At 41.1% G+C, this 25,628-nt stretch overlaps 1 protein-coding gene across 1 annotated transcript; it reads left to right on the top strand.

Moving 5' to 3' along the window:
• Window positions 1–1,171: 1,171 nt before the first annotated feature.
• On the top strand, window positions 1,172–24,685 carry LOC306742113 (uncharacterized protein; the record flags this gene model as incomplete). The annotated part of the gene is made up of 9 exons (XM_079224454.1): window positions 1,172–1,226; window positions 7,501–7,550; window positions 8,722–8,826; window positions 9,462–9,575; window positions 9,684–9,837; window positions 10,090–10,250; window positions 10,345–12,652; window positions 14,357–14,484; window positions 15,481–24,685. 9 exons carry the CDS (start codon window positions 1,172–1,174, stop codon window positions 23,992–23,994), a joined length of 11,589 nt encoding a protein of 3,862 aa, XP_079080580.1. The 3' UTR covers window positions 23,995–24,685.
• Window positions 24,686–25,628: the final 943 nt, after the last annotated feature.

The following is a 25,628-nucleotide window of genomic DNA, read 5'->3' as shown; positions in this document are numbered from 1 at the left end:
AGACCGGGGTCGGCTGTGGCTCGGAGGCAGCAGCGGGAAACCAACGTTGACGTGGCCCAGAGGTTCGGGCCACCGACTCCGGGACTGGGGAGGCAGGAACCTTACCCCTGAGGCTACGGGGACCGCCCAAAGCCAGGCGGGTCCCATGTAATTGTTCAAGTTCTGGATAGTGGTCGTAGTTTCCCCTCTGGAAGCTACAGTGCTCTCCCAAAGCCAGGCGGATCAAACTAAATGTGTATATATATATATATATCATATATATTGTTAAAAAATTCTAATATCTATTCACGAGGTAAGATGGGCGGAAGTAGATTTTTCCTACTGTCCATTAGCATCTATGATTCATGAAGAACCCTTTTATGAACAACAAAATCAGCTCTATTTATAGTTTATAGTTATCTAACTGCTGCTAGTTCTGCTGGTGATTTTATTTATTTTAGTATTTTATTTCATTATAATGTTTTTGAATTTTTGTATATTTTTCTTATTTTTTTATATATATATATATATATATATATATATATATATATATATATATATATATATATATTATTCGTATTATTCTTATTCTTATTTCTATTCTATAGCTTTTTTGTTGTGCACCTTTCACCGGGTCAAATTCCTTGTATGTGCAACGGCCAATACATGATTGTGATCTTTCCTCCACAGTGAGTTAATGTTTTAAACTGAGAGTGTACACAGCGACAAATTGAGTTATGGCTCCATGTCAAGAAACTGCTCCACACTGCTGGAGCCAGGAGCTGACATTGTGGTTGTCCTTGTCCGATTAGGCCGATCAATTTAGACTGAGCAGAGCAGAGAGGAGGAAGAGGAGGAGGAAGAGGAGGAAGATGAGGGAGTGGGAGAACTGAGGGATGAGTCTCCTCCCATAACTAAGTTACCGCGCTGCGCTGGAGGTTCATGTTTACAGCAAGCGAGAGAGCTTCCTCACTCCGGACAGAAAGCAGCAGCGGCAGCCTCTCGCTGCTCTCACTGCTCTTGCTGCTCTTGCTGCTCTCGCTGCTCATTTCTGCAACTCATCCTCCGACTATAGCTGCTCACACAGCGAATTCAGGACGAGTGGAGGAGTAACAACAGTTACTACTAAGACCACCACCACCACCGACCCACCGCCCCAGGACGCCCTCTCTGCTGCTACCACCGTCTCATCATGTGTGACTGTTTCCACCTGGCGTTCCCCAACTGGCAGGCCGCCTCCGGGACGGGTGGGCATCTTTCTCTCTGTGACTTTGTCTGTGCAGTTTCATCTGAGCGTGTGTGTGTGTGTGTGTGTGTGTGTGTGTGTGTGTGTGTGTGTGTGTGTGTGTGTCTGTGAGGCAGCTGGTGCTGATGCTGAGTGGTGTTGCTGATCTTCAGTGTTCACTGGGTGTGTCTGCAGGGTGCAGGGGAGCGTCTGAGGCATTCTAGATGTTTGAAGCGTTCGAGGCGTTTGAGGCGTTTGAGGCAGAAACAGTGATGGAGAGTAACTTCCTGTTGGGGACAAAACATGAAAAGAAAGCGACATAACTCTTCCGCCTTCTCATCTCCTGTTGTTCTGAGTCTGTACTCATGGGTAAATTACACTTATTGTAAGTCGCTTTGGATAATAGCGTCAGCTAAAGGCAATGTAATGTAATCTGTTAAAGCTGCGTCTTTGTGTGAAAGAGGGAAGAGCTGCTACCTGTAACCTTAAAGAATAAGAACATTTCTGAAAGTTCACGATGCTGAAAGCGTTATGTATTTTTCACGTTCATATACGCAGTCATTCAAGGGAAAATGTATTCCATCTTTATGGTGACATATGTTGGACGATCTCCATGTAAATAAACATGTCTGATCACGAGAGGGCAGAGAGCAATATGTGAAGCTATATGATGATATGATGACGCCTGTCAGGCTAAGAAGAAACTAATCGCAAAATAGAATTGCAAAACTTGCACAACTTGCTTTTTCAGGCGACACTGGTTTTACAGCATTTTGCGAGAAATAGTTCCTGCAGTTGTTTATTACACATGATTTATTATATGCAGTTGTTTATTACACATTATTTATTATATGCAGATGTTTATAGCTGATGTTTGATGATGTGTGATAACACTGACAGGTTTCTAGCTTCCATTTCCCACAATTATCCTCATTTAACCTCGGATATTTTCTTGATTTGCAAGTCAAATTTAACAAGTTTCGGGATATGATAAAGCTCCCAACAAGGCAGTTGAAGTGGCGGAATAACAATAATAAATACAATTAAAGCTTCGAGCAGCTGTGAGCAGTATTGACGATCCAGTGACATTAATGATAAATACCAAGTTTGGTATGAAACGGACCAAGCGTTTAGGAATAAACTACAAAAATGTGTTTTTCACAAAATCCAAGATGGCGGAAAATATTCATAGGCGGACTTTATGGGTCTGAGAGGCTTTTTTGTAGAGCAGGTGGAGATGGACATGTGTGAATTTTTCAAGTCAAAAAAACATTCTGGGCGAGGGGTGTCACCGGTCCAACTTGTAGGAGGGGGGGGGGGGGGGGGGGGGGTGCTAGAGAGTCATATTTTGGAACTTTTTTTCTCGGCTTTAATAGATGTCTATTTTCACCAGACCTGACGAACGTTCCAAATTTGGTGAGTTTTTGAGTATGGCACGAACCTCGAATATGCGGCCGAAGAGGAAAAATAAGTATCAGAATAATGTAGAATAATTAAAGCTGCGAGCAGCTGTGAGCAGCACGTTTGGGGTAGCCGGCGGGTCGCAGACTGGCCTCGGAAGGAAACCGGCCAAACCAATGGCAAATTTGGCAAGTTTTTGAGTATGGCACGTACCTCGAATATGCGGCCGAAGAGGAAAAATAAGGATCAGAATAATGAAAAATAATAATAATCCCGGCAATTTCAATAGGGTCCTACTCGGACTGACTACGTCAGTCGCTCGGACCCTAATAAAAACATAAACATGCTTGTATGCAAGATTCTATTTCCATGACAGTGAACAACTGTTCAATAACTTGCTTTCAATAAACAATCAAAATATATATCAGACCCTTTAAATAACCAACTCAACTAAGTAATCTTAATTTCCTCTCAGTGTTTAACACAGTGCAGAAGGGAGGAGGAGGCGGCCCTGTAATAATATCTCTGTGGCTTCTTTCTGTAATTGCGTGTCAATGCAGGGAGATTAGGATCAGAGGTCCAGAGCTGTAATGAAACTCTCTGTTGCTCTGCAGCAGATTGAAAGCATGCGGCTTCCTCATGTAATGCAGGAAATCTAATTCTGTTAGTTTTACTACCTTCACTCAAATCTCATTATAATTTGAATGCAAACAACCCGTCTCCCAGGGAAACTGTGTGTAACTTTGTGTGAGTTTAGTGAGGGGGCGGGGCTTCCAGGCAGTGTTGCAACTGCAGGGCTGAGGGCCGAGCCACGCCCAAATCCAGAGCTGCAGCTGCACCCAAAGTATGAATCATGCAGGACGTGCACCACGAAGGCTCCAGGATATCACCTGCAAAGTCAAGTTAGAACACTGGCCAACGGCTTTACAATATCATATTTACTAAATCTAATCTATGAAAAGTCAAACAAGTGAACAAGTTGACTGTGTGATTTTATTTAGACTGTTTGTGAGTGAGCAGTGAAAGTCGTTATCAGGCGCTCTGCAGCACCCACATGGCAAATATTTGAGAAAGGAGTTTCTAGAGTAGTCTGTGAGTAACACTGGACATCCGCCTGAATGGAGAGGTGGATAACATGATAACTATTTCTTCCAGCGGAGCCTGAACCCCCCACGACTGACCACTAGACACACGTGTGGCATGTGATGATAACAATTACGTAATGTGAGGCTCATCTCGCAAACAATCTCTGAAGCGAGATGTGTTTGTGAGTATTATATAAGCATAAAAAGGCAGATACAATAATATCATATTCATAATATGAAATGCATTATTACAAGGAATAATAGTTTTAATGTAAGAGGGAGCTACACAGAGAGCTTTGAGCTAAATGCTAGCATCAGCTTGCTAACATGATAATATGATAATTTTGAATCCTAGTCACAGTGCCACCTAGTGGCAACAGGAAGTTACATGTTTTCTACTTTTATACTCTCCTCCTCACAGATTATTCAGATCCCTCTCAAAATTTGTCAGAAGAGACATAAGACATTGATAATGCATCACCGTGAAGATTGTAATGATTCGTTGAAAGGCGTCAAGTCGGATCATCGTGGAAGATCGATCCTTCGCCATGAACGAATAAACCGATGTAACTCGACTCCACATGATCAGATCCTTTCCAGATTTCACATGTTTGATGAGACTCCAGTCCTTTTGAGGGACTAAACATGCTCGAAACATAATTTAACTTAGCACGCACATTTAAAGGCAAAGATGTAGTTCCCTGATATGATTTTAATTCTTCAAACTGGCAATTCGGCTCGAGAGCCGCCCCTACAAATATTCAATTAAGCAGCTCCAGCGCTTCGGTTGACCTACATGTATGAAACTTGGTAGGCATATGTAACACATGTAAAATGAAAAGGAAGTCTCTTGGGAACATATTCTAAACCATACCGGAAGTCGGATAGCGTCCCCTACAAAACAAAAACTGTTTTGACAACCCTTGAGTTGTGAAAGCCCACCGATTTTTCACCCTTTGACCTGAAATTTGGCACACATGTCCGGTTGTGTCTGCTCTACAAAAAAGTCAGACTTAGATCTTCCGCCATTTTGAATTTAGTTAAAACACATTATTGCCAAACGTCTCCTCAACGCTGATCCGATTCTCACAATATTCTCTGTGGATGATTATTGGTTCAATGTGATCAAAGGTTATCAAAAGCTTGTTGATATCACATTGTGTTCAGAAGAAAAGGACCAATTTACTTCTAAGGGGAAAATTCAACAAAATTCGACAAAGCAGCCCAGATTGAATTTGACATAGAAATAAAAAATTTGGTAGGCGTATGTACCACATGTAAACTTAAAAAAAACTCTCTCGGGACCATGCTCTAAACCGTATCAGAAGTCGCCCATTTTGAGTTTTGTGTGATTTTTCCGTAATTTCTTGTCTATTTCTAGTATATATTTATATCTGTATATATATATTTATATAAATATATTAAAACAAAATGTGTATATATATATAAACTAAAGTTGCTCGCAGCTGTGAGCGGGCCCTCGCAGTATTAAGTGTCTTTTCATTAATTAAATTCATACTGCGATGGCGAAAGCCTTTATCCAATCTGAGGTTTTAGTTTCATAGTTTTATAGTAAACTCTTGAACACTGAGGATTGTTTAAGATGTGCTTCCCCTTTAAGTGGGAGTGCCATTACATAATGACAGATTCATGTACATCTAAGGTTATTTATTTAAGTCATAGTGGTGCAGAGTCAACATTGGGACTTGATCCAGCTCCTGTGTGGGAAGGTGTGACTCAGCTTCAACAGGTCCCGCCTCCTGTGGTCCATCTCCCACTGAGCGGACATCTTCAACCAGTCCGGCTCTCGCTCTCAGGAAGGGTTGAAGGCAGGTTGGATGTTAACTTATTTCCAGGAGTTGAATCAGCATCAGCAGCAGCAGCAGGTCGGTGACTTATTTGAGTTCTCAGTCATAGCTGGTGAGGGAGAGGGAGGATGAGGAGGAGGATGATGGTAAATCCACCGTCCTGTCAGATCCACGCTCTCTGGTGTCGTGCCGCTCACGTCCTCGATGACGCTGCAGGTTCTGTTGCAGGATCTGTTGCAGGATCAGAACCATAAAGTCTTTCAGAGCTTCTTGAACTTCTGGGATAATTAAACCTTTGAGGCAGCAGCATACCCTGAAGCCGGAGGAGTCTTTTAATTTTGTTTTTAGTACCACAGGTCTCTTAAAGGTCTCTAATGCACTTACTCAGGCAGAGCTCTGCACATGACATGCATTAAAGCAGTGACGGGCCACCGTGCAGACGTTTAATACTGTGTCTATTGCAGGATTTCTAATATAATTTACCCTATTTTCAATGTTTCTAAATAAGTATTAAACCCCAAAACGATACAACCATACAATTACTTGCCAGAGCAAAGTTTGTTTACAGACTATTTCACATAAAGTTGAGTCTTTACATGTAGGAACATGAAATAAACTTAAAAACATCTCAGGTAAAAAGGCTGATTGCATCACTTCCACAAAAGCTTGTATGCCGAAGATTTTTAATGTCATGTTTTTAAATTTTTTTGTTAAAATTAAACTTTTCATTCGACGTTGCAGCTGAAGGGTGTGGTCACGATGTTGATAAAAACAAAAAAACATAAAAAGAAACATTAAAACATGGAAGCATCAAGTGTTTTGGGAGACATTTCCCATTAATGTCTTGATCTGAGTTGACAGATTTAGTTCCGTGAGACGTTCAAGCACCGCAGAACAAACACATTAATCTGCAATGCAAATTGTTTAAATCTCTGCGTGGAATCAGGCCTTCGGATCCTCTTGATGACATGGATTTATGAGCCGACGAGGAGCCAAAACCACAGAAATATAAAGGACAGAACTGTTTCTCCACAATCCGTCCTTGATTTATGTGAAATGCTCTTTTTCTTTATACCCCAAACATTTGAATGACTAACAACAGACTTAAACTCCTGATGCAGTTATTCTCAGTTAATCTCACATTAAAACAGCCTGATTAGCTCATTTAAAATGCATTTAAATCAACAGAGGTTAAGTAATAATAACGATCTTCACGTCGAGGCAGACTTTCCCCTTCCCGCCGCCTTCAGGGGCCGAGCCGGGAGTCTGTGAATCGATGCCGTGGATCACTTAACAGACAGAGGGAGGCGGCGGCTTCCCGGAAGAGCTCTAAATAGTCTCATCAGGTCTCCGGTGTCTCTGAGGCCTGAAACTACTGCAGGAGTCTTCAGGGTCTCTCTAAAGCCTGAAACTACTGCAGGAGTCTTCAGGGTCTCTAAAGCCTGGAATTACTGCAGAAGTCTTCAGGGTCTCTAAAGACGTGAAACTACTGCAGGAGTCTTCAAGGTCTCTAAAGGCCTGAAACAGGAGTCTTCAGGGCTCGGGCTCTAAAGCCTGAAACTAGTGCAGGAGTCTTCAGGGTCTCTGAGGTCTGAAACTACTCCAGGAGTCTTCAGGGCTTGGTGTCTCTGAGATAAAATCCAGCGCTTAACTTCCTTTTTCTGTGTTTGATTCATGGAACAAAACTCCCTTTTAACGTCCCAGAGTCTACTTTTCAAAATGTAATGTATGACAATAGAATCAAGTAATAACTTACTTATATATAAATACATATTTCTTTGCACATTTTCCTTTTCTTATTAAAACACGCTTTTATTTCATAGTGTATATTTTAATTTTAATTATTGTTTTATTAGATGTCAATGTTTATTGCTATGCACTTTTCACAAGTCAGATGTGCAACGTATTTGGCAAATGAACAATTCTGATTCTGATATTATTGAATGAAGTTCTGCTATTTACTGAAATATTACTATAATAAGCAGTCTTTCTGTGTTTTCAGGAGCTGGTCGAAGGCTGAGAGCTCCAGAGCCGGGAACAGAGGACGATTCAGTGAGTTACTTTTAGACTTCTTGTCTTTCTGTTGGTTTCTTCATCCGTCAATAAAGATTCAAAATAAAAACATGCAGTTATGAATCTATGTCAGGGGTGCCAAGTCAAAAAGTCAGGGGTGCCAAGTCACTAAGTCATAAAGGTCTACCTACATTAATAATGCTAAATATATATATATATATATATATATATATATATATATATATATATATATCATTATTAATGTATAAATATACCGAGTATACTTTATATACAATATTGGCGTACCTTGCATAACTGCATGAACCCTTATGACACAATACAATACTGTACATTTTTGGTCATTACATTTTTACTCTGATGACTTGCACTGAATGGAACCAGCTGGGTTGCATAGTCCGGACCGTAGCTGCTGTAGCCAGCCTCAGGCAGTCTTCCAAATGGTCATCAGTCATGGTGGAACGGTGTTTGGACTTAATATTTTTCATGTGGGAAAAGGCTGACTCACATAAATAAACTCTGACAGACACTTCCGTTGCGTCTCCAGCTCTGACGCCAGGTTTTTGCAAGTTCCTCAAACCATGGCCAGCAGCTTTGAGGACAGATGTTGCATTTTCCGTTCGAAAGCATTAACTGAGCTGATCATATCAACCACGGTTTTGTCTTGCTTCATGTGTTAAAGCTGCATTCTCTCTCCTGACCACCAGGGGGTGACTCCTTTGGTTGTATAGAAGTCTATGCTTCATGTGTTAAAGCTGCGTTCTCTCTCTGACCACCAGGGGGCAACTCCTCTGATTGTATATAAGTATATGCTTCATTTGTTAAAGCTGCGTTCTCTTTGACCACCAGGGGCGACTTATCTGGTTGTATAGAAGTCTATGCTTCATGTGTTGAAGCTGGATGCTCTCTCCTGGCCACCAGGGAGTTACTCCTCTGGTTGTATAGAAGTCTATGCTTCATATGTTGAAGCTTTGTTCTCTCTGACGACCAGGGGCGACTCCTCTGGTTGTATAGAAGTCTATAGAAAACGACTCTACTTCTCCCTTGATTTACGCATTGTACATGAGTGAACAATGTCTCAATCTCTAGTTTTAAGTCTTATTCAATACAGCATGATGTTCATTTACTAAATTATGGGTCATTTAGAGTAAAATGTGTGTTTTCGTGCTGACTGACCTTTTTGTCCACGCAGACATGTGACGACCCATCTCAGTTCACCGAGAGGCCGCGGCCTCAGGGATCGTCGCCGGTGGAGGAGTTCCCTGAGAGCGAAAAATACCCTGACAGTGACAAAGAGGTACGCATGCACTTCCACACCGGGTCAACACAACAGATCACATGCACCTGAATAACCTGAATATATTCATGTCACATACAAACGTCCACCAGAGATGAGATCCGTGGTTAGTCACGACAGCCTGTAATCTGCTTACTGGAACACACTGGGTCCTTCAACAAGTCTATGTTGTTGAGGACAAATGAAGTTAGCAAAATTATCTTGTGACATAAGTGAAGCAAACACGTGTGTTTGACTCATTTATGCTCACATGGAGATAATCGTGTCCTAAAATCAAAGTGTGAGAAATGCCTTTTATGAGTAAAACAATAACTATTGAACATTGAAGAAGATTTCCATTGGACTGCATCAGCATCTGCATGAAGCTCCCACACACACACACATTCAACTGTTTAATAATAATAATAATAATAATAATAATAATAATAATAATAATAATAATAATAATGGGAATTAAACAAAAGTCACTCAACCAGTGTGTCCAGTCAACAATGTGTGGTGTAAGATGGCCGTCATGTTTCGTTATTGTTGCATATTGTAATATGGATCCAGACTCAGCTCCTTCCACTTATGAAAGTATTGTTCTCAGTGTGACGTTTAGTTAGAATGAGACTTTTCTTCTCTTTCTTTTGCAGTGTGAAGCGGAACACGACCCGCACCACAAAAGTGGGAGTGAAAAGAAAAGTAAAAGGTCTGGGCTCGGGTCCATGTTTGAGAAGCGCTCAACTCCAAAAATGAGCAAACTGAAGGTGAGACGTTCTGACAGGTTTAGGGTTTGGATAATCACCTTCTCCTCTCTGTGAGTACAAGTAAAGGTGAAGGGATCTCATCCCGTCTGTTTTGATTTGTGTCGGCAGGAAGTCCACAGCCCCGAGTCCGGAGTGATGGTGAAAACATCCCAAGATGGATGTGCAGAGGGTCTTGTATACGGCAGAGGGGGCAGAGAGGGAATCTTCATCAAAAAAGTGGTTCCAGAGTCACCGGCCTCCAAAAGTATGGAACTGAAAGAAGGTAAACATGGAACAATTACAGTGATATTTTCTTTTCTGATTACAATAAAAACTGAACTTATATGATTGAGAAAAGTGGAATAATGAAACTATCTTGTGTTTAATGTTGCTGTTTTATTTTAAATCCCATTGCACATATCTTTGTCTATATAAATGTACATTAACCTGTAGAAGCTTGTAAAAGTAGAGTTTTCATCTTCAGACAGACCTTCTCACCTGAGTGCTTCTAAACGTTCAGCTCTTGTCTCTACAGGTGATCAGATTCTGAGCGCCACCGTGTACTTTGACAACATGCCATACGAGGATGCCGTTCAGATCCTTGAGCACGCTCAGGCGTACAAAGTGAAACTCTGCTTGAAACGCAAACCCGACGCCGCAGAGGCCGAATCTGCCTTTGAATCCGCCGTCATCCCTGTAACTATTATTCTGTTGTCATGTTGTCAAGACTCTTTTTGTGATAAACCAAACAAAAAAAGAAAAGACATTTAATTTGTCTGTTGCTCAACAGGAGGAAGACGTCTACGCTCCAGAGATGAGGGAGCAAGGGAAAAGCAAAAGGCGCGGCGAAGCCCGCATTTCATGGCCCAAGTTTCCCTCTTTTGGAAAAGGACGCAAGTCCCGCTTCACAAGGTCTCACAGCTCCTCTGAGGCCGACGAGCAGAGGAAGCTGGAGCTCAGTCCCACGACGAGCGACACAGAGTCACCTATAAAATCTCAGGACGCTCTCAAGGGCAAGAAGAAGCATAAAATAAAGCTTTCCGGTCTGACAAAGAGAGGTCGCGTGAGTTCCTCTGAAGACCAGGACACGGACACACCGATGTCTGGGCAAATGCTTTCGCCCGAGTGCCTCGAAAGCCCCTCAGATGAAACGCCTCAAGTATACGTGACAGAGGAACTGAAAGTAGTGGAAGACTTGAGGCGTGATCCAAAACCTACTGTACCTCAAACCGTTCAACACAAGGTGGAACTCATCAGCATAGCCGGCACGTTGAAAACAGAAGATTTAACTGTGGCTCTGGCAGGTCAAGAAAGTCCCTCTGTGATCAAGTCCCCTGATGGAAAGAAGAAAGAGCTTTCTCAATTAAAAATAAATATTATGGGGAAGGATAAAACCCACAAGAAAGATGCAAAAGCAAAATCGTCACCAAAAAGACTGAAAACGCTGGGGGCAAGCATTGAAGCAGCAGACCAGAATGAAAAAGAAAAATCTGATGTCATCCCAAGTTGTGAATCGTACACAAAACTACAAGATCAACTTGCACTTGATGCCAACACCACGCAAATCGACATGAGCGTAACAAAGGTGGAACTTGAGATATCTGACGTCGCATTAATACAGAAATCTCCACAGAAAGGTGAAGAGAAGACAAAGAAAGGCAAAAGCATAAAACAGAAACAACATCCAACATTCAAACTGCCTAAAATAGGCTTCTGTGACATCGCCAGTGAGGAAACAATGTCCAAAACGTATGTAAATGTTGAAGAAGGCACAACTAAAATTGAGCAACTTACAACTGAGGGTGGAGAAGTGAAAGAAGATCCTTACGAGCGACTGTCAAAAAGTGGTCTTTCAAGAACAAAACTTCCCAAACGGGAAGACATTGAGATTCCAGGTATGGAGGACATGTCGAAGAGAACCACGGCTAAAAGAATTAAAGAGCCCAAAACGTTTTTTACCGGGCATCACAAGGACATTCAAGCTGAAACTGTACAGCTGTTGATTGACGTCGACAGGGTGAAAGAGGCCGTTTCTAAATTGCCTGGATTCAAGCTGCCAAAGGTCGACACAAGTGGGATGCTGATTCCTGAAGAGATTACGGTGATCGACGCAAATGCACAAAGAATATCGGTGAAGACACCCACAAAAACCAAACATGACACACACTTCCATAAGTTTGACGTGACTGCCTCTCCGGAAGTCTCCAAGGCAACGCTCAAACTACCAAAGATCACTCCTGCTGATTTAGCCTCAGAGGAACTGTTAGTGGTGACTCAGGTAGATGTAAAACCTGTCAAGGAATACAACGCTGAGCCAAAACAAAGCCACAAAGAGGTGTATAAACGAGAATATATCCTGATACCTGGAAGAGAAAGTGCACGAGAAGTTGCCCTTCTTCCAACACAAGAAACACAAGGCATCAACTCTGAATATATATCTGCAGCAACATTCAAAACAAAGAGGGCAAAGATAACAATGCCGAGCTTTGAGATTGCAAAACCAGACATAACAATTCCTGGCATTGGGATTCACTTGCCAAAACAAAATATCTCTGAGCAAAACATTGACAGCATAAAAGGAGAAAGGACAATATTCCTCCAAGAAGAAGTAAAGTCAAAGCCTGAAACACGTAACAAGATTGCAGGAGTTGTGTCGGGTGTCCAAATACCTGAAATTGACGGCATTGAATACATTGATTCAGCAGATGATTCACCAGGCAAAAAGGATGGCGGCATTTTGCTGACAGGTTTTCGCATTAATCTTGATGCTGATGGCCCAAAGGTGGACGTCTCCTGTACAGATGTCGGAGGTAAGGTCAAAGATTTCGAAGCCGAGAAGCAGACGTTCAAACTGCCCAAAGTTGGCGCAGAAACTCCGAACATCAGCGTAAATGTGCCTGATGCAAATGAGGACATTAACATTGATGGAGCCAAGATGACACTTGAAATGGAGAACAAGGGTGGAAAGTTCAAAATCCCAAATCTGTGCATCTCCATGCCAAAGGTGAAAGGACCTAAGATGGACTTCAGGCTATCACAAGAAGACATAGATGTCCCACTACCAGAGGGAAAAGTCAAACTCCCCGAAGCCCATGCCAGTGACATTTCTCTTGGAACCAGAGATGTTTCCAATCCAGAATTCAAAGTCAAACCTCTAAGGACTGAAAGGGACCTTGATGGGCATGGAGACAAGTTTAAAATGCCAGAATTTGGTGTAAAAATTCCCAAAATAAAAGGGCCTGAATTTGATTTAAGCTTAACAAAGAAAAATGTAGATTTCACATTGCCTCAAGCTTTAGCAGAAAAACGTCCTTATGTTGAACATGCAGAACCCGGTATTAAAGTTGAGAGCAAAGCTCCAGAGATTGCAGTTTACAAACAGGATGTTCAAGGATCACCATCAAAATTTAAGATGCCAACATTTAAACTTCAGACAGTTGGAGTTGGTACTCCAAGCGTGTCTGTGGAAGTATGCGATATGGAAAAAGATGTCAAAATCGATGGAGCTAACATTAATAGGCTTGCGTTTACCATTGAAGCACCCAGTGTTGACATTAAGGGACCTTCAGTAGATGTGAAGGCTATAGGAACTGATCATGAAGGTAAGGAAGGCAAGTTTAAAATGCCACATCTCGGCTTCTCTATGCCTAAAGTCAAAGGGCCTCAACTTAATTTAAGTTCATCAAAGAAAGATGTAGATGTATCATTGCCAGAAACAAGTGCTAAAATCAAACTCCCAAAAGACCCTAAAATGTATGTCAGTCTTGGAGAAGCAGACGTTTTGATTTCAGAGGCATCGGTGGAAGTTAAAAAGCCTGATTTAGAAATGAAACCTTTGCAAAGTGATGTTGAAATTGATGGGCAAGGAAGCAAGTGTAAAATACTAACGTTGGGAATGTCAATGCCAGATATGGACGAAGATGTCAAAATCGATGGAGCTGATATTAAATTCTTTGACGAAGGTTCTGCAGTTGATATCGTAGCACCCAGCATTGACATTGAGGGCCCTTCAATGGCTATGAAAACTACAGGAGCTGAACAAGACGGGAGAGGAAGCAAGAACAAAATGCCAACTCTTGGTTTCTATTTGCAAAAAGTGACAAATGTCAAATTACCAGAGACAAAAGTCGATGTCAAACTTACTGAGGTTGATCTTTCAAAAGTAGATGTTTCACTTCCAGAGGCCAAGATGGAGGTTAAAAAGCCTGAAATGAATTTGCAGTTTGTGCAGTCTGAAGCAGAAATCGATGGGCAAGGAGGCAAGTTCCAAATGCCAAAGTTTGGAATCTCAATGCCAAAAGTAAAAGGACCTGAATTTGATTTCAGCTCATCAAAGAAAGATGTAGACATATCATTACCAGATGCCAAAGCTGAAGTGAATCTCCCTAGTGTTGAACTCAAAGAATATTCTGCAAAGGTGGAAATTACAGCTCCTGAAATTGAAGCTCAAATAAGCAGTGTGAAGGAATCACCATCCAAATTTAAATTGCCAACATTTAAATTTCCCACATTTGGAGCTACTACTCCAAATGTCACTACTGAAGTACCTGATATAGACATGCACATATCTGTGCCACACACGGTAGTTGATGAACCAGAAGTTACAGCAGAGGTCCATCTGCCAGAGGTTCATGTTAAAAAGCCCTCAGTTGGTGTTGTGATAGAGCAACAGCAGGGTGTTGAGGTAGATGCAAAACTGAAGAAGCCCAGGTTCTCACTGCCAAGATTTTCTTTTTCAAAACCAAGTGTTAAGGCCCCAGAAGTTGATGCCAGTCTTCAGGATGTGAGAGTTGCAATTCCAGAGGGAACGGTGGAAGTGAAAAGAGGGGAAGTGGAACTGCCAGAGTGTGAAGCAGAAGTTGAAGGAAGCAAGTTTAAAATGCCAAAGTTTGGCATCTCAATGCCCAAAGTTACAGGACCTGAAATTGATGTAAGTTTATCAAAGAAAGATGAAGATGTCACATTAACAGACGCTAAATCTGAAATGAAACTCCCCAATGTTGAAGTTAAAGACCATGAAGTGGAAAATAAAGCTCCTGAGATCAAGATTGGGACAAAGGTTACACAATATGAGAGGCCGACATTCAAATTACCAAAGTTTGGAGTTAGTACTCCAAGTGCCACTATTGAAGTGCCCGATAAAAACATCAAAATCGAAGGGGCTGACATTAAAATACCGAAAAAGGTTCTTGCAGTTGACATTGCAGCACCCAGCATTGACATTGAAGGCCCATTAATCGAACGTGAAGGAAAAGGAAGCAAGTTTAAACTACCAAGTCTCGGCTTTTCTGGGCCTCAAATCAAAGGGCCTGACATTGATTTAAGTTCATCAAAAAAAGATGTTGATGTGACTCTACCAGAAGCCAAAGCTGAAGTAAAACTCCCTGATGTTGAACTAAAAGTATATTCTGCTGAAGTGGAAATCAAAGCTCCTGGGATTGATGTTCAGACAAGTAATGTTGAAGGATCGCCAGCTAAATTTAAAATGCCAACTTTCACACTACCCAAATTTGGATCTGCTACTCCAAAGATCAGTGTGGAAGTACCTGATGTGGACAAAGACATTAAAGTGGATGTCACTGCTCCAAGCATTGACACTGAAGGTCTATCTGTAGATATGAAGGCTAAAGAAAGTGAACTGGAAGTGTCAGGAAGCAAGTTTAAAAGGCCAAAGTTTGGCATTTCAATGCCAAAAGTAAAAGGACCAGAAATTGACTTAAGTTTATCAAAGAAAGATGCAGGTGTCACATTACCAGAAGCCATAGCTGAAGTTCAACTTCCGGATGTCAAAATAAAGCAACCATCTGCTACAGTGGAAATTAAAGCTCCTGAGATTGAAGCTCAAACTGGAAATGTTAAAGGATCACCGTCAAAATTTCAAATGCCAACATTTACATTACCCAAATTTGGAGCTGCTACTCCAAAGGTCAGTGTGGAAGTACCTGATGTGGACAAAGACATTAAAGTGGATGTCACTGCTCCAAGCATTGACACTGAAGGTCTATCTGTAGATATGAAGGCTAAAGAAAGTGAACTGGAAGTGTCAGGAAGCAAGTTTAAAATGCCAAAGTTTGGCATTTCAATGCCAAAAGTAAAAGGACCAGAAATTGACTTAAGTTTATCAAAGAAAGATGTAGATGTCACATTTCCAGAAGCTAAAGCTAATGTCAAACTCCCTGAGGGTAAAGTAAAAGAATCTTCTGCTGAAGTGGGAATTACAGCTCCTCAAATCAAGATTAGGACAAAGGGTACAGAAGGATCACCCTCAAAATTTAAGATGCCAACATTCACATTTCCAAGATTTGGAGTTAGTACTCCAAGTGCCACCAGTGAAGTGCTCGACAAAGACGTAAACATGGATGGGGCTGACATTAAAATACACAAAGAAGTTCTTGCAGTTGACATTGCAGTACCCAGCATTGACTTTGAAGGCCCATCAATCGAACGTGAAGTAAAATTAAGCAAGTTTAAACTACCAAGTCTCGATTTTTCTGGGCCTCAAATCAAAGGGCCTGACATTGATTTAAGCTTCTCAAAGAAAGATGTTGATGTCACATTACCAGAAGCCAAAGCTGAAGTTCAACTTCCGGATGTAAAAATTAAAAGACCGTCTGCTACAGTGGAAATTAAAGGCCCTGAGATTGAAGCTCAAACTGGAAATGTTGACGGATCCCCGTCAAAATTTAAAATGCCAGTATTTACATTACCCAAATTTGGATCTGCTACTCCAAAAGTCAATATGGATGTGCCTGATGGGAACAAAGACATTAAAGTGGATGTCACTGCTCCAAGCATTGACACTGAAGGCCTATCTGTGGATGTGAAGGCTAAAGGAATTGAACTGGAAGTGTCAGGAAGCAAGTTTAAAATGCCAAAGTTTGGGATCTCAATGCCAAAAGTAAAAGGGCCTGAAATTGATTTGAGCTTCTCAAAGAAAGATGTAGATGTCACAATACCAGAATCCAAAGCTGAAGTTCAAATTCCGGATATCAAAATAAAACAACCATCTGCTACAGTGGAAATTAAAGCTCCTGAGATTGAAGCTCAAACTGGAAATGTTAAAGGATCACCGTCAAAATTTCAAATGCCAACATTTACATCACCCAAATTTGGAGCTGCTACTCCAAAGGTCAGTGTGGAAGTACCTGATGTGGACAAAGACATTAAAGTGGATGTCACTGCTCCAAGCATTGACACTGAAGGTCTATCTGTAGATATGAAGGCTAACGAAAGTGAACTGGAAGTGTCAGAAAGCAAGTTTAAAAGGCCAAAGTTTGGCATTTCAATGCCAAAAGTAAAAGGACCAGAAATTGACTTAAGTTTATCAAAGACAGATGTAGATGTCACATTTCCCGAAGCTAAAGCTAATGTCAAACTCCCTGAGGGTAAAGTAAAAGAATCTTCTGTTGAAGTGGGAATTAAAGCTCCTCAAATCAAGATTGGGACAAAGGGTACAGAAGGATCACCCTCAAAATTTAAGATGCCGACATTCAAGTTTCCAAGATTTGGAGTTAGTACTCCAAGTGCCACCAGTGAAGTGCTCGACAAAGACGTCAAAATGGATGGGGGTGACATTAAAATACACAAAGAAGTTCTTGCAGTTGACATTGCAGTACCCAGCATTGATATTGAAGGCCCATCAATCGAACGTGAAGTAAAATTAAGCAAGTTTAAACTACCAAGTCTCGATTTTTCTGGGCCTCGAATCAAAGGGCCTGACATTGATTTAAGCTTATCAAAGAAAGATGTAGATGTGACTCTACCAGAAGCCAAAGCTGATGTCAAACTCCCTGATGTTAAACTAAAAGAATCTTCTGCCCAAGTGGAAATCAAAGCTCCTGAAATTGATACTCAGAAAAGTAATGTTGAAGAATCGCCAGCTAAATTTAAAATGCCAACATTCACATTACCCAAATTTGGATCTGCTACTCCAAACATCAATATGGATGTACCTGATGGGAACAAATACATTAAAGTGGATGTCACTGCTCCAAGTATTGACACTGAAGGCCTGTCTGTAGATATGAAGGCTAAAGGAAGTGAACTGGAAGTGTCAGGAAGCAAGTTTAAAATGCCAAGGTTTGGCATCTCAATGCCAAAAGTAAAAGGACCAGAAATTGACTTAAGTTTATCAAAGAAAGATGTAGATGTCACATTACCAGAAACCAAAACTGAGGTCAAACTGCCCAGTGTTGAAGTCAAACAACCTGAAATGGAGGTAAAGCCACCAGAAGGTAATTTAGAATTAGAGGGCCAGGAAAGCAAGTTTAAAATGCCAAAGTTTGGGATCTCAAAGACAAAAGTAAAAGAGCCTGCAATTGATTTGAGCTTCTCAAAGAAAGATGTAGATGTCACATTACCAGAAGCCAAAGCTGAAGTTCAACTTCCAGATGTCAAAATAAAAAGACCGTCTGCTACAGTGGAAATTAAAGGCCCTGAGATTGAAGCTCAAACTGGAAATGTTGAAGGATCCCCGTCAAAATTTAAAATGCCAACATTTACACTACCCACATTTGGAGCTGCTACTCCAAAGGTCAGTGTGCAAGTACCTGATGTGGACAAATACATTAAAGTGGATGTCACTGCTCCAAGCATTGACACTGAAGGCCTATCTATAGATATGAAGGCTAAAGAAAGTAAAGTGGAAGTGTCAGGAAGCAAGTTTAAAATGCCAAAGTTTGGCATCTCAATGCCAAAAGCAAAAGGACCAGAAATGGACTTAAATTTATTAAAGAAAGATGTAGATGTCACCCTACCAGATGCCAAAGCTGAGGTCAAACTCCCTGATGTTAAACTAAAAGAATATTCTGCTGAAGTGGAAATTAAAGCTCCTGAGATCAAGATTGGGACAAAGGGTACAGAAGGATCACCGTCAAAATTTAAGATGCCGACATTCAAATTACCAAGATTTGGAGTTAGTACTCCAAGTGCCACCAGTGAAGTGCCCGACAAAGACGTCAAAATGGATGGGGGTGACATTAAAATACACAAAGAAGTTCTTGCAGTTGACATTGCAGTACCCAGCATTGACATTGAAGGCCCATCAATCGAACGTGAAGAAAAAGGAAGCAAGTTTAAACTATCAAGTCTCGGGTTTTCTGGGCCTCAAATCAAAGGGCCTGACATTGATTTAAGCTTATCAAAGAAAGATGTAGATGTGACTCTACCAGAAGCCAAAGCTGATGTCAAACTCCCTGATGTTAAACTAAAAGAATCTTCTGCCCAAGTGGAAATCAAAGCTCCTGAAATTGATACTCAGAAAAGTAATGTTGAAGAATCGCCAGCTAAATTTAAAATGCCAACATTCACATTACCCAAATTTGGATCTGCTACTCCAAACGTCAATATGGATGTACCTGATGGGAACAAATACATTAAAGTGGATGTCACTGCTCCAAGTATTGACACTGAAGGCCTGTCTGTAGATATGAAGGCTAAAGGAAGTGAACTGGAAGTGTCAGGAAGCAAGTTTAAAATGCCAAGGTTTGGCATCTCAATGCCAAAAGTAAAAGGACCAGAAATTGACTTAAGTTTATCAAAGAAAGATGTAGATGTCACATTACCAGAAACCAAAACTGAGGTCAAACTGCCCAGTGTTGAAGTCAAACAACCTGAAATGGAGGTAAAGCCACCAGAAGGTAATTTAGAATTAGAGGGCCAGGAAAGCAAGTTTAAAATGCCAAAGTTTGGGATCTCAAAGACAAAAGTAAAAGAGCCTGCAATTGATTTGAGCTTCTCAAAGAAAGATGTAGATGTCACATTACCAGAAGCCAAAGCTGAAGTTCAACTTCCAGATGTCAAAATAAAAAGACCGTCTGCTACAGTGGAAATTAAAGGCCCTGAGATTGAAGCTCAAACTGGAAATGTTGAAGGATCCCCGTCAAAATTTAAAATGCCAACATTTACACTACCCACATTTGGAGCTGCTACTCCAAAGGTCAGTGTGCAAGTACCTGATGTGGACAAATACATTAAAGTGGATGTCACTGCTCCAAGCATTGACACTGAAGGCCTATCTATAGATATGAAGGCTAAAGAAAGTAAAGTGGAAGTGTCAGGAAGCAAGTTTAAAATGCCAAAGTTTGGCATCTCAATGCCAAAAGCAAAAGGACCAGAAATGGACTTAAATTTATTAAAGAAAGATGTAGATGTCACCCTACCAGATGCCAAAGCTGAGGTCAAACTCCCTGATGTTAAACTAAAAGAATATTCTGCTGAAGTGGAAATTAAAGCTTCTGAGATCAAGATTGGGACAAAGGGTACAGAAGGATCACCGTCAAAATTTAAGATGCCGACATTCAAATTACCAAGATTTGGAGTTAGTACTCCAAGTGCCACCAGTGAAGTGCCCGACAAAGACGTCAAAATGGATGGGGGTGACATTAAAATACACAAAGAAGTTCTTTCAGTTGACATTGCAGTACCCAGCATTGACATTGAAGGCCCATCAATCGAACGTGAAGAAAAAGGAAGCAAGTTTAAACTATCAAGTCTCGGGTTTTCTGGGCCTCAAATCACAGGGCCTGACATTGATTTAAGCTTATCAAAGAAAGATGTAGATGTGACTCTACCAGAAGCCAAAGCTGATGTCAAACTCCATGACGTTAAACTAAAAGAATCTTCTGCCCAAGTGGAAATCAAAGTTCCTGAAATTGATAGTCAGAAAAGTAATGTTGAAGGATCGCCAGCTAAATTTAAAATGCCAACATTTACGTTACCCAAATTTGGATCTGCTACTCCAAAGGTCAATATGGATGTACCTGATTGGAACAAAGACATTAAAGACACTGAAGGCCTGTCTGTAGATATGAAGGCTAAAAGAAGTGAACTAGAAGTGTCAGGAAGCAAGTTTAAAATGCCAAAGTTTGGCATCTCAATGCCAAAAGTAAAAGGGCCTGAAATTGATTTGAGCTTCTCAAAGAAAGATGTTGATGTCACATTACCAGAAGCCAAAGCTGAAGTTCAACTTCCGGATGTAAAAATTAAAAGACCGTCTGCTACAGTGGAAATTAAAGGCCCTGAGATTGAAGCTCAAACTGGAAATGTTGACGGATCCCCGTCAAAATTTAAAATGTCAGTATTTACATTACCCAAATTTGTAGCTGCTACTCCAAAGGTCAGTGTGGAAGTACCTGATGCGGACAAAGACATTAGAGTGAAAGTCACTGCTCCAAGCATTGACACTGAAGGCCTATCTGTAGATATGAAGGCTAAAGAAAGTGAACTGGAAGTATCAGGAAGCAAGTTTAAAATGCCAAAGTTTGGCATCTCAATACCAAAAGTAAAAGGACCAGAAATTGACTTAAGTCCTTCAAAGAAAGATGTAGATGTCCCTCTACCAGATGCCAAAGCTGATGTCAAACTCCCTGATGTTAAACTAAAAGAATCTTCTGCGCAAGTGGAAATTCAAGCTCCTCAGATCAAGATTGAGACAAAGGGTACAGAAGGATCAACCTCAAAATTTAAGATGCCGACATTCAAATTACCAAGATTTGGAGTTAGTACTCCAAGTGCCACCAGTGAAGTCCCCGACAAAGACGTCAAAATTGATGGGGCTGGCATTAAAATACCCAAAGAGGTTATTTCAGTTGACATTGCAGCACCCAGCATTGACATTGAAGGCCCATTAATCGAACGTGAAGGAAAAGGAAGCAAGTTTAAACTACCAAGTCTCGGCTTTTCTGGGCCGCAAATCAAAGGGCCTGACATTGATTTAGGTTTATCAAAGAATAATGTCGATGTGACTCTACCAGAAGCCAAAGCTGAAGTAAAACTCCCTGATGTTGAACTAAAAGAACATTCTGCCGAAGTGGAAATCAAAGCTCCTGGGATTGATGTTCAGACAAGTAATGTTGACGGATCGGCAGCTAAATTTAAAATGCCAACATTCACGCTACCCAAATTTGGATCTGCTACTCCAAAGATCAGTGTGGAAGTACCTGATGTGGACAAAGACATTAAAGTGGATGTCACCGCTCCAAGAAATGACACTGAAGGCCTATCTGTAGATATAAAGGCTAATGAAAGTGAACTGGAAGTGTCAGGAAGCAAGTTTAAAATGCCAAAGTTTGGGATCTCAATGCCAAAAGTAAAAGGGCCTGAAATTGATTTGAGCTTCTCAAAGAAAGATGTAGATGTCACAATACCAGAAGCCAAAGCTGAAGTTCAACTTCCGGATGTCAAAATGAAACAACAATCTACAACAGTGGAAATGAAAGCTCCTGAGATTGAAGCTCAAACTGGAAACATTGAAGGATCACCATCAAAACTTAAAATGCCAGCATTCACATTACCCAAATTTGGATCTGCTACTCCAAAGGTCAATGTGGAACTACCTGATGTGGACAAAGTCCTTCGAATTAATGGAGCTTCAGTGGATGTCACTGCTGACACTGAAGGCCTATCTGTAGATATGAAGGCTAAAGAAAGTGAACTGGAAGTGTCAGGAAGCAAGTTTAAAATGCCAAATTTTGGCATCTCAATGCCAAAAGTAAAAGGACCTGAAATTGATTTGAGCTTCTCAAAGAAAGATCTAGATGTCACATTACCAGAAGCCAAAGCTGAGGTCAAACTGCCCAGTGTTGAAGTCAGACAACCTGAAGCCGTCATCTCAGCATCAGATGCACCAACAGTTGAAATTGAAAACAAGATGAAACGACCAAATTGGACATTTCCAAAGTTTTCCCTTTCAAGGACAGGTGATAAAGCCCCTGATGTCAGCCTTGAAACACCCAAAGTTGATGTTACACCAACAGAGGCCCAAGCAGAAGCCCACGGACTTTCAGGGCAGATTTTGATAGAAGAATCTGCAAAACCGGATGCAAACCTGAAAAAAACAAAATTTTCACTCCCCAAATTTTCTTTTTCAAAGTCAAGTGTTAAAGAACCTGAAGTCAGTGCTGAGCTTCCATGTGTTGATGTTTCTCTTTCAGAGGGACAAGTGATAGTAAAGCAACCGGAAATGCAAATCAAAGCTCCCGAGCTTGAAGCTGAACTTGATGGGCAAGGAACCAAATTTCAATTTCCAAAGTTCGGCATCGCACTTCCAAAAGCAAAAGGACTTGGAGAAGATTTAAATATGTCACAGGAAGATGCAGGTATCACGTTGCCAGAAGTCAAAGCAAAGGTCAAACTCCCTCAAATTGAAGTAAAAGGACCTTCAGCTAGTGTGGAAATTAAAGTCTCTGAGACTGAAGATAAGTCAAAAGACGTTAGAGGATCACCGTTGAAATTTAAAATGGGAACGTTGAAGATGCCGAAATTTGTTCGAGTGGCTGCTGATGATTTCGCCGCAGAAGCAGCTGATGCAAACGGTGTAGCTGAAACTGATGCAGCTAAACTTCCGGAGGATGTCACGGTCAACATCAAAGGTCTGAGTGTTGGTAGAAAAACAGATGTATCGCAGGCAGCAATAACAGATTCTGAAACACCGAAGACTGATACTGACGCTGTGGAAATGAAAGTTGAGCCCAAAGAAGAGAGTACATCTCCAAAAGTGACTTTTACGTCATTTGGCGAGATCCTCAAGAGTGTTGATGTTGACTTTGACGTTCCAAAAGCACCAGAACACCTTGACACCTCAAAGGAAGGTCACGAGACAGATGAACCCAGAGGAAAGTCAGAGGCGAGGGCAAAGGAAACAAAGCAAGAAGCTGTCAAAAGTCCTGAGAGGACCGGCTGGTTTAAATTCCCCAGGTTCGGCCTGTCCTCCCCCTCAGAACCAGCCAAGGATGCTAAGGATGCAAAGAGCCCAGTGGAAGCAACAGCGGATGAGGAAACAAGCCCCACCTGCTCCGTGCAGTCCTCAGACGCCTTCGCCGATATCAGCTCTGCGATGACGAGTGAGCACGGTGGCCCATCCTTATCTTCTCCAACCAAGGTGACCGTTAAATACTCTGATCCTAGCGCCGCCTTAGGGCTCAAGGAGCTGCACAGTCACATCATCACTTCCACCACCAGGACCGAGCGGATCTTGGTCGAGCCCAACTTGCCCGAGAAAGTCACCATTCTGTCATCCGGAGCTTCCTCTTCGTCGGAGGACACGCTCAGGCGGGAGTCGGGGAGGATTCACGTCATCACGTCCAACATACAGGCGACCCCGGAAGCTCGGCGCGCCGAGCTGCTCAACGCCGTCCAAATCCAATCGGCTGGAGGCCTCTCAAGAGGCCCGGGGGCCCACGAGGCCGCATCGTGGACTTCGGAGGATTCACAGGGCGGCGATTCACAGGGCGGCAAGAAAACGGTCTTCGAGAGGCGTTTCGTGAGCGAGACGTCAAGCGAAAGAAGTGAAAGCAAAGAAACGATCGTCATTACAAAACAAATCACACGCAGGTTCGAGTCCTCCGAGCCTGTCTCGGGCGTCACAGCTTCATCCGTCCAGCGGCTGAGAGACTCTGTGCACTCCGACAAGATGAGGTTCTTTGATGGAGCCGACGAGTGAAACACATTTATATATGTCTGAAGGTTCAACCCCTCATTGCCCGGGTTGGCAAGAAGTGAGGTAAAGAAACGGTTGGGGAGTTCACCTGCTGTGAGCCTCCATCTCTGGCTGCATGCTATTGACCTCTGAAGAGAAGAATCATGTGATTATTAATAAGCTGTGTGACTGAGTGCCCTTACTGTATACTACGACAGGACTTTACCAAATATCCTCGCTTATGGTTCAGAACTGGAGTAAGCCACACCTTTTGTTTATCAAAACTCATAACATATTTGTAGTTTCATAGTTTTTAATGTACAACGCTGATCCAACTTACCTGTGCTGTTATGGATCAGATGATAATCACCAGGGCATTTGATTTAAAACATATGTTTATCTGAACATGATGACTTGCAAAAATCGCTAAATGTTACTGACATTCCACAGTAGAGAAAACGTACAATACAAATATATGACAGATGCATTAATATGTACATGTATCGTCGAGATATTATTGTTGCTGGAGCTAAAATATAAAGAAACAATAACAATGTTGAAATGAAAGCGCTTACGATCGGACACAGCAAGTGTTCTGTTGCAACTATATATTTTGTATTATTATTTTGCTTCGAACCTAATTTGCTACAGAAACTAAATAAATATATATCAACGGTGTGTTCTCTTCTAATATAGCGCTGTACAAAGTGGAGAATTAAAGTGTCTGTAAATATATTTTAATGGCCTCTAGAGTTTCATTTGACTTCTGCTTCTCTGATGCATCTTGTTACACACAATAAATATTATTATATGTAAACCTTTGGCTGGAGCTGATGATGCGCTCTGTTAGCCAGAGTGTTTTTCTTCTTCTTCTGTTTCAGATGATTTACCAGAGTAGAGTTCAGGTCCCCACATTTAAAATAACACTCTTAATAAATAAGTGCATTTAAGTACTGGGCATTAGTTCAATATGTTGATGCCTGTAATGCTGCTACTTCTAGTCCACTCAATTATTTTTCACTACACTACATTTTAATTAGTTAATTTGTAACTATATATATTATTAATACAAAATAAAATAAACTGATAAACAATATATCATTATTGATTAAGCTGCCAAGCAGAATATAACTGATGATAATTATCCCCACTTTTAACAGCTATAATATTAAATTGATTGACGAATGTATTAATACATATTAATTCATGTGGGCATCAACAACCACAATCCCATAGGGTTCCTGAAGGAACCATTCTGCATAATGATACTTAATTTTGATGCCATTACTTTTGATGCCATTACTTAAGATTTCTTTTAGAATGTTTACATTAGTTGTAATAAGGGTATTTTTACACAAACTCAGCGTTGCTTTCTTTTACTGAAGCAGAAGATCTGATTCTTCCACCGCTGGAAAACTGCCGATCAATGATTTGATGATTTGAAGTTACATTACTCAACCCTCAGGGTATGACGTCATGACTTCAAAACGTTGTCATAAGGAAGTATTAATACATTTATGAGCACACCAGAGGGAGACACAGCTCACACTTATATATATATATATATATATATATATATATATATATATATATATATATATATATATATATATATATATATATATATATAGTTATCACTTAATTTGCATAATTCTGCA

This window comes from Taurulus bubalis, assembly GCF_910589615.1.
Source record: "Taurulus bubalis genome assembly, chromosome: 1".
NCBI lineage: Eukaryota > Metazoa > Chordata > Actinopteri > Perciformes > Cottidae > Taurulus > Taurulus bubalis.
The sequence above is the reverse complement of the archived record's forward strand: the minus strand, read 5'-3'. Positions and strand labels throughout refer to the sequence as shown.